The 9,959-nt window shown below is 45.1% G+C and overlaps 1 protein-coding gene across 1 annotated transcript in view; it reads left to right on the forward strand.

Moving 5' to 3' along the window:
- Nucleotides 1–4,648, forward strand: part of BCL9 (B-cell CLL/lymphoma 9) — a 16,000-nt gene extending 11,352 nt beyond the window's left edge. The window contains exons 7-8 of the mRNA XM_009323911.1: nucleotides 942–1,202; nucleotides 2,494–4,648. Of these exons, the coding sequence (XP_009322186.1) occupies nucleotides 942–1,202; nucleotides 2,494–3,611 (1,379 nt within the window). The 3' untranslated portion in view covers nucleotides 3,612–4,648. The remainder of the gene's footprint in view (nucleotides 1–941; nucleotides 1,203–2,493) is intronic.
- The last annotated feature ends 5,311 nt before the right edge of the window (nucleotides 4,649–9,959 follow it).

Below are 9,959 nucleotides of genomic sequence, written 5' to 3' on the forward strand. Positions count from 1 at the left end.
GTGGCTGCCGAGGCCGTGCCCGGCGTGAGCCCAAGCGCCTGCAGGTCAGAACTGAATGCTTTAGTCTGTGCCCAACGTTGCATTTAGCGAATGCTTTTACATGCAGCTCTTCCAACGCATAAACGGTTCGGCATTGCAGGACTTCTGTATTCTCCTTTCCTTTCTCTGGGATGAGCTGAGGAACCTCAAGTGAATTTTCAGTGACAGTACAACTTTGGTTTAGCATCTTTCCTTCACGTGGTTTGGGTGGCATGAAATTCATCGGTGAAGAACAAAGGAGACTGGAAGTGCAATTAAGTTATTTCTAGTTTTGGGAGAGCAGAGGATGATAAGCTAATAGGTGCAGAGAATGTTTCTTTAACTGGAATGAGCAGTAAATATGTGTATATAAAACCTGAAATGAAATAGAAACAAGCAGTTTTACTTGTAGCTGCTGATGTAGCTTGTCAGAAATCTGTCTGCATGTCCCAGCATAGTATCTGCTACAGCTTTCGTTGTGCTGCCTATGTCTTTTGTGTTTGTTTGCCTCCTAAAGAAAAAGGGAAGGGAGTTACAGTTGACGTTTGGTGGGTGGAGGAACAATTAATTGACTATGGATCTGGATTTTTATGGCTAGACCTGGTATGTAAGTCTGTCGTCTTCAGTGCCTGGAAGCCGAATAGTAGGATTTTCAGATGTACCTGATAATTCTTCATGTGGATTTGTAGAGGCTCAAGATAGTTCCAGTAGAAGTGCAGAATCCAGGATAAATGTTAACCATCTTGACCAACAGGCTTATTTTTCTGGTTACCTTTCATAGGCATTGATTGCATTAGTTAGATGATCTCTTGCAATAAAAGTGATTTCTAGTTTTTGAGATTTCTAGGAGAAAAGGGTGGGATTTCAGGAAAAAGTGATAAGAAGGAAAAAAATTAAAGGTTTTGTTCTTCCCCCCCCCCAAGGTGGTCCACCTCCTTCCACAGTCAGCCAGTCTGCTCCTGTGACTCTTCCTGGAAATCTTCCCTCTAGCAGTCCTTACACAATGCCTCCAGAGCCGACCCTCTCCCAGAATCCCCTCTCCATTATGATGTCCAGGATGTCCAAATTTGCCATGCCCAGCTCTACACCGCTCTATCATGATGCCATCAAAACTGTGGCCAGCTCGGATGATGACTCCCCTCCAGCACGCTCCCCAAACTTGCCACCTATGAACAGCGTACCAGGTAAGAAACTCAAAGAAACATAAGCCTAAGCTATCAGGCAATACAGTGAGGGTGATTTTTATGGAAACTTCATCAGATAAAGATGGTGAGAGGAAAAAACCTTGGAGAATATACAGCCATGGGTTGTTTTTGAGGAAGGCAGTTGCAGTTCTCTGAAATGGGGAGATGGAAATTGTCCTTGCAACCAGTTATTTCTGTCCAGAAAGTGTTTAATCTGGAAAACTGTTATGTATGGGAGAGATTTCCACTCGGGCAGACCGGAATTACTTGTGTGAGTGAATGCTGCTCATGAGAATAAGGGTCAGACCTACAACGTGTTACCCAGAGGAAACCGTTCTCCCCCTGTCTTACGGCAGTGTCATAGAAGCTTCACGGGTTTTTTTGGTTTGGTGGTTTGGGGTTTTTTTTGACACTGAATCATCTGGTCTTTTCCTGGGTTTTGTGGATTGCCTTTGTTACAGAAGAGAGTGTTAGAGCGCTTTCTCAAAGCAAACGTATTTTCATACGGGGAATGTGTAATGGCAGGTGACCTCAACCAGTAAAATAAAACATTGTCCTTTTGGGCTGTCTTGTGGGTGAGCATGTTTATATGAGAAATCCAATCCCTGCTGATAGCTTAATGTTTGTGGGTACATATTTAGTACAAAAGTAGGCAGTAGCCCCTCCACCCAATTGAATTAACATAGTTGAAAGAGGGGATGAGCGGATGTTTCATGAGAGCAGCAACTGGTAATCTGTTCTTGATGTGTTTACCTGTAGGTGTGCTGTCTGTTTCACGCAGTAATGATCAGAGTGGCTGAATATACCTGAGGAAGCTGGCTAATTAAATAAGTTCATGATGATAGCTCATTAACCTCATTGATCATCGCCTCCTAGTCTTAGGAGGGTTACCTGATTTATCACTTCTTGAGTTTTGAAAGGAGATTCAGTCACCTCCCAGTGGACAAGTGTCTATACGCTGATAATCTGTCACAGACATGTTTGTTACTGCCTGCATCATCTAGACTGCCAGGGAAGTAGTAAAGGTATGGGTTGGATTGAGATCCTACTTACAGAACGGGCTTTAGTCACTTTTTGATAGGGCAGTGACAAGCTTAGGGAGGCAGCTGTGCAGGTGGCATCCATTTTCTGGTTAAAATAACATTTTTCCAGAGCCGCTGCTGATGTTTTTTTACTAGCACTGATTTTTTGTGTGTGTGCACAGACTTGGTAACCTTGCATAAAGCGCTCTGATAGCTTTATTGATTGTTATTGGCTGTTATCTAAATGTGATTCCTTATTTCTTCCCTAGGAATGGGCATTAATTCTCAGAATCCTCGAATTTCAGGTCCAAACCCAGTGGGTCCAATGCCAACCCTTAGCCCAATGGGAATGACCCAGCCTCTTTCCCATAACAACCAGATGCCCTCTCCAAATGCTATGGGACCCAATATACCTCCTCATGGGGTCCCCGTGGGACCCGGCCTGATGTCACACAACCCGATGATGGGGCACGGTTCCCAGGAGTCTCCAATGGTACCTCAAGGACGCCTGGGCTTCCCACAGGGGTTCCCTCCCGTACAGTCCCCTCCACAGCAGGTGCCATTTCCACACAATGGGCCCAGTGGTGGGCAAGGCAACTTCCCAGCGGGAATGGGCTTCCACGGAGAAGGACCTCTGGGGCGTCCTACCAACCTGCCCCAAAGTTCGACAGATCCAGCACTTTGCAAGACTGGAGGCCCTGGCGGTCCAGACTCCTTCACTGTTCTCGGAAACAATATGCCTTCGGTTTTCACTGATCCAGAGCTGCAGGAGGTGATCCGTCCTGGAGCCACGGGAATACCCGAGTTTGACCTGTCCAGGATTATCCCGTCGGAGAAGCCTAGCCAGACACTACAGTATTTCCCTCGTGGGGAGGTGCCAGGCCGCAAGCAGCCGCAGGGTCCTGGGCCTGGGTTCTCCCACATGCAGGGGATGATAGGAGAGCAGACCCCGAGGATGGGACTAACGTTGCCTGGCATGGGGGGCCCTGGGCCAGTGGGAACTCCAGATATCCCTCTTGGGACGGCTCCGTCCATGCCAGGTCACAACCCGATGAGACCGCCTGCCTTCCTGCAGCAAGGCATGATGGGGCCGCACCACCGCATGATGTCACCAGCACAAACGGCGATGCCTGGCCAGCCCGCGCTAATGAGTAACCCCGTGGCCGCCGTGGGCATGATCCCAGGCAAGGACCGAGCCCCTGCGGGGCTGTACAGCCACCCGGGCCCTGTAGGGTCACCTGGTATGATGATGTCAATGCAGGGCATGATGGGACCCCAACAAAACATCATGATTCCCCCCCAGATGAGGCCCCGAGGTATGGCTGCTGACGTTGGCATGGGAGGATTTAGCCAAGGCCCTGGAAACCCAGGGAACATGATGTTTTAAGCTGCTACCACAAGACTGGATGTTCTGATCCTTGTCAAGATGAGATTCCAAGTCCTGAGTGCTTTTTTGGGAGCTTCAGGAGTACAGTTTGGCCATGCAATAGGTGAAAAGAGACCAGAGGACGCTTTGGGAAATCTCGAATGTATGGAATTACCTGAAAAAAAAAAAATTATTCATTTTAACAGGTTGTTTTTTTTTAAGATTTATTTTTTAAAAATTATTTTTGTGGACTTGGGTATCCCGTGACGGCACCTGCTTTGAGAATCTGTAGCTGTATTTTGAGAATTGCCATTTGTCACAAGTTGCACCATTCTCTGTATGTTTACGTCCTTCGGACTGGCTTCTCCCAGGACTCTTGGTTATTTTTGGGGTTTTTTGTGTACTGTACTATATTGTAAAAGGGATTTTAGCAGAGACTTTAGTCTTTGGGGTGAGAGGAGAATGGGATTCTAGGCTGTTTACTTTAGGTGGAGAATCCATCTTCAGAACTTCGGACTATTTTCCTTCAACTCCAATGTATAGAAAAACCAAACTACGACCTCAGAGCAGAGTATTAATGAAAAGCACAAAAAGGAACTTAAGTTCAGTGAGGGGAATCTTTTAAAAGAAATAAATAATAAGTTAAGGACATATTTTTCAAATTATGGCGTGCTGTCCAGCACCTTCTGTCTCTCCCTCCCACTCTTTATTAAATAGGCTTCTCTCTCTCCGTCCCCCTTCTGTCTCCTCCTATGGCAGCTGCAATACATTGTGTTACTTTGGGGAGTAAATCTAGGAGAGCCTCTCCTCACGTGGGGACTCTTCCCACTTTTAGGAAGGGGCTGGACTTGGACACTGTTACATCCTACAGTAGTCTCTCTCACTGTTTCCTATTCTCCTTTTCTTAGAAACCCCAAGTGATTTTATTAATGTGGGAGTGGAACAGACACTAAAAGTTATCAAGGATTTTTTTTGTGGTTATTTTTTTTTTTTCCTCCCCAGCGTAAAACGTTCTGTGTAACCTCCATTAAATTTGGTACAAAACCACTCGCCAGGGCTGTGGTGTCAGAAAAATAAAATATATTGTTTCTTACAAAAATGAACTGTCTTCTTTATCCAGTCCAGTTGTTTCTGTGTACATCAGACAGCTGGCCAGATGACTGTTTGCTCTTCCTTATGATCACAGCCAGCCTAGAGGCCAGGTGGGATAAGCTTTGGCAGCTCCTAAAAGTCTGGTCTGTAGGCAGCTGCGTACTCCTTGCAAGGCACTTCTGTTTGCTTAATCCTGAACTGAGCTTGTTTTTCCTCAGAGTGAGGTCTTACTTCAGAACGCCCCAGGGATGATAGTTACAGTCTTTCTTCCTCGATTTGTTGAGGGTCAAGGAATAGAGGAAACTTGTCTCCGTCACTTCCTCCTGGTGAGTGTTTGCAGCGCTACCAGGTACATGGTTTTGAGCTTTCCGTAAGCAGCGGTGTCTGTCTGCCGAGCGCCGGAGTCCAACGCTGTGCTGGGCCACCGGGGTTGTGTGTCCCCCTGGGGGCTTTGGATTGGGTAGGGTCTCTGACTGCCAGTGCTCAGAGGCCGAGATAGTGGGGAACGGATGAACTTAAATAACAAAGGTGAGAGAGAAATTGTCAGTGAGCAGATTTTTATCAAGACAACCCTGCTGGGTAAATTGTTGCTTTGCCACAGTTCTCATCGATTGCTTCCTAATCCCCTGTCTTTTCAAACTTGCCTTTTGAGAGAATTTCACCAAGAAGGTTTTATGGTTTTGTCTATGAGGAGTGAAAGACTGGATGCTGAAACATGGATTGGGAGTTGAGCCCTGCTCCTGGAGAAGACCAGGATGAGCCAGATGTGGATCTGTAGGGCAGAGTGTGGGCTCTGTGGCTGTCTGCTCTGTGGTCCCCCAGCACTGTATATGCAGTATGTAATCTCTGTTCTTCCTTCCACTTACTGTTGCTTGAAATTATTTCAATGAGTAGTTTCCTCAAAGGGCTGGCTATTACTGGGAAACTTCATGTGGAGAATGAGTATCTCTAATATGCTTGTGTGTGAGAGTTTTTCAGAGTTAACTGATCCTTAACAGGTGGAAAAATAATTGCTGTCAGTGGCCAGCTTACCAAAGTTTCGTTGCTAGTGTTACAAAATGAGTGAAACCATGCACCACTGGAGGCATGCAAGCCTCAGAGCCTTCTGTTGCCTGCTTCCAAATTCACCTTTGTGCTGTCATGCAAATTTACAATGATTTTGGGTGAGAATTACTCTTTTGACAAAGTGTAGGATGCATGTTGTGGTGCTTCCCTCTAACAAGACAAGCAGCGTGCCTGAAGCACGGGCTTGTCAAGATTTTAGAAAGAGCTGACAATGACACAGTAAGTGTTATTTCTGTAGAGCGGAGTTACCTCTTCTTTAAATGGTTGCACAGCTCCCTTTTGAGGACCTTGCATGGGAATTGTCACAGTGCAACCTTTTAAAATGTTGCCACTTCTGCCACGACTCCTGACTGGTTTTACCATGTTGAACAAAGCAAACTTCTTGATCGACATAGAAATAACCTGCAGGGTTTGTGTGTTTTTTTTTTTTTAACAGTCTTCCTGAGTGCCTCCTATGCCTTTGAGGTATTTTGAATAGCAAAGGATTTGAGGTGACTGCGACTTACTCCATAGAAAAATTAGCATAGGGGATTCACTGTTGCAAAGCTACTTAATAGTGAAAGGATACATTTTAAAGATGCTGGATAATTAAAGTTCCTTCTGTGTCCGTCTAACTTAAGATGCTGGCATTTGGTTTCTTAATGAGATTTTTTCCTACAGAAAATGCAGACGATGTGGATTCTCCTGAGTCCATGTAGGTGTACTTAACCTGAGTGGCATTGCCTGGTTTGCACCAGCTGATGGACTAGAGATGCTAATGCCTTAGCTGGCTCTGGTCAGAAAAACGACTCAGTAGATGTAGACTGAACTTCTCTGACTCTACTTCTCTCCTTTTTGCTTCGCAAATGAAAAAGCTTTCTAGCTGCCAGCCTTGCAAATTCACCTTGGGATCTGTAAGTGAGGCTCTGTTCTCTCCTGCTTATTTTTAATCAATAGTAACTGTGACTCAGCTCTGGTAGTCATGGTGCAGTTGAAGATGGAAAGTGGGACTGCCATTTTTAGTTTTCTTCCCCTCCCCCTCTTTTTTTTTTTTTAACTTTCAAATCCTCCTCCACCTTTGTTTGAAAGAATGAAATAGACTTTATTCATACATGCTTGGCTGCTCTTCCTCTCTAGTAACATGGGAGGACACAGTCTGCTGTTCAAATTATCTCATCCCAGATGGCTGCGCAGCCGGAGTGCAGAGAGACTTAAAAGGTAAACCCAGCAGATGGTGAACTTCTGAAACGCGAAGTAATGCGCCTGCTAAATCAAAAGTTTAAAATATTTCAAATCTGTTTGTTTTAAAGTAGTAGACTGTTGCAGACAGGTCATCTGTGAAGTACACTGGCAGTTTCAAGCAACGTCTAAATAAACTCGTGCTTTGTACCTGTGTCGTGGGCTAGCTAATCTACCAAATAACATGACAAGTGAGTAGCCAGCCTTACAAGTTTAGTCCTGACCTCCTAGTGGTATCTAATGGGTAACATTTCAGAAGACAGACCAGTATGTGGAGATCTAATCCGCATCAATCTTGGTTGGGATTTGAATGCTGGTGGTGCTTCTGGTACAATACAGGTATCCTGACTTGGAGTAGATGTGGGTGCCCGACTCTTCCTGAGGGTAAGTGTGAATCTGAACACACTTCTTAGACTGTTGGAATGCAGCGTTTGTTGTGCTAGAGTGCTGGGGCTATTACAAATATGGTATACACAGGGCTTAATTTTGCGGTGCTTGGTATGCTGACCATCTTCTTATGCTGCTTTTCATTCTGGCAGAAAAGGCTACGTTTCATTGGTGGTGCTCTTCTGCACTCATGATGGTGAATGCTTTCCTCGTGCAGCCCTGGCAGGCTGTTGGCTGAAACCTGTTCCCTATTTTGATACTTCTTGAGGAGAAATGATCCATGCTTGATATAGGCCTGTATTTAGTAGAGCGCGCTTCACTGTATCAATTGTTATTAATTCTTAACCTAAAAAAAGGTAAGTTGTCTTGCATATGTGCTGTGTCATCTTTCTGGTGAGGTGGCCTCTAATTGAAACATTTCTCAGTTTTTAGACAGTCCACATAGTTTCCAATTGTTTCTGTTAATGCTGTTTGTTGTGGTAGATGTGTAACACTTAGCTTTATCATGCTCTTTCCGCTTAAGGTTAAAGCGTTATCAGGAGTGTTCTTCAGGCCTTAAAAAGACCCAAACTGCTAGCTTTATTATGTTGGGTTTATTGACAAATATACCAAGCTCACTATCCTTTTAATCTCCTTTTGACTTTCAACCAGCAAACTGTTTATGCTGAGAGATGTAGGTCCTCATGACTTATTACGCACTCAGATTTTAAGCTTACGGTTGTCTTTTGAGTCGGAGCATGAGGCAGGAAAGAAAAGTGATGCTCTTTTGTCTGGGATAGTGGAAACTTTAACAGAGAATGTTTACCATGAGGAGAGAACAAAACCCTAGATTTAAGTTGACATCTTTCCTGCCCATTACCTACTATACTAACATTGCCTTAAATGAAACATACTGTGTGAGGATAGGTTTGCAATTGAAAATGGAAAAAAAAGTCTTTTAAGTTTAAGTTGACCAACCTGCATTAACTAAACTAGCAAGGGAGGCAGACTAACTTGGGTTAGCAGCTCCAGCTCAAGTTTGAGGGAACCTGAGGTTGAATGTGTTAGCTGCTCATGTCAGCAGTTCTTATATTAACAGCCCAGGGTAAGAAAGTTTTGGATTTCTTTTTCTGTCCCCTGGGATTTCTGTCTTTCCCAGTTCTTGCAAAGAGTCGGCCTATTTATGTAAATGCACTGGTTCCTTGGGAAATTGTTGATTTCTGAAATTTTTTATTCCATGTTCTCAGAAATGCCTCGCTCTTCCATGCTGTGTCTGCAGTTCAGCACTTCTCACTTACCTGTGTCCTTTAGTCTTAAAACTCCTCCACTGTCCCACCAGTCCTCCTCTGAAATCATTATTTACACCAGTTGTGGTCAGAAATAACTCCTCCTTCATACCATGGGCCATGACTACCATGGAGTTGCTCAGTGGGATGAGACCAATGCATGGCCCAACCACTGGGGGGAAAGGGTAAGGCTGGAGTGGGGCACAGAGGGCACTGCAGAAACCCTGTAAGAGGCAATGATGAAGTACCCTGTTTCCAGCGGAGGCTTCTTCCTAGCTACTGCCAAGAAGCTGGCCTGTTTTTCTGAGGCCTTCTGCTGTTACTGAAATCTATGTTACCCTGCCTAGAGTGGTATGATTATTTTAACAGTGTGAATGCAGTGCCCTTTAACAATCTTACGTGCACTAGGACAGCTCGCGCTGCCAAGTTCTGTGGGTCTTGACCATGTTGCAATTTTTAACCTGGTTGCTGGTCAGTTTTGCTGGGAGATGCTCCTAGCGCTTGTTTAGGAGAAGGTATGTGAATTCCCCCTTTGTCTACTGGTATGGCCAAAGCTTCTGATGCTGTTGCCTGATGCCCCTTTCCTAAGCAGTCCGTGCCTCACAAATAACTTGCAATCATATGCCTAATGTTTCCATTGCTGTTCTCCAAATACTTTATACTGTGCATAAGAGAGCACTTGATTAGAGCAGAACACACTGTTCTTAAGCAAGGGTAGGCCATTGATTTTTATACAATAGCATTATGTTTTTAGGCTGTATAAAAACTTGGTGGAAAATAACAATCATGAATCATAGAATAGTTTGCATTGGAAGGGACCTTTAAAGGTCATCTAGTCCAACCCCCCTGCAAGGAGCAGGGACATCTTCAACTAGATCAGGTTGCTCAGAGCCCCGTCCAGCCTGACCTTGAATGTTTCCAGGGATGGGGCATCCACCACCTCTCTGGGCAACCTGTTCCAGTGCTTCACCACCCTCACTGTAGAAAATGTCTTCCTTACATCTAGTCTGAATCTACCTTCTTTTAGTTTAAAACCATTACCCAGTGTCTTGTTGCAACAGGCCCTGCTAAAAAGTTTGTCCCCATCTTTCTTATAAGCGCCCTTTAAGTACTGAAAGGCTGCAAGAAGGTGTCCCCGAAGCCACCTTCTCTCCAGGCTGAACAACCCCAACTCTCTCAGCCTTTCTTTTACAGGAGAGGTGTTCCATCCCCCTAATCATTTTCGCGGCCCTCCTCTGGACCTACTCCAACAGGTCCATGTCTTTCTTGTGCTGAGGGCTCCAGAGCTGGATGCAGTACTCCAGGTGGGGTCTCACCAGAGCAGAGCAGAGGGGCAGAATCA

The sequence above is a fragment of the Pygoscelis adeliae genome, unplaced genomic scaffold (genome assembly GCF_000699105.1).
Source record: "Pygoscelis adeliae isolate BGI_AS28 unplaced genomic scaffold, ASM69910v1 Scaffold124, whole genome shotgun sequence".
NCBI lineage: Eukaryota > Metazoa > Chordata > Aves > Sphenisciformes > Spheniscidae > Pygoscelis > Pygoscelis adeliae.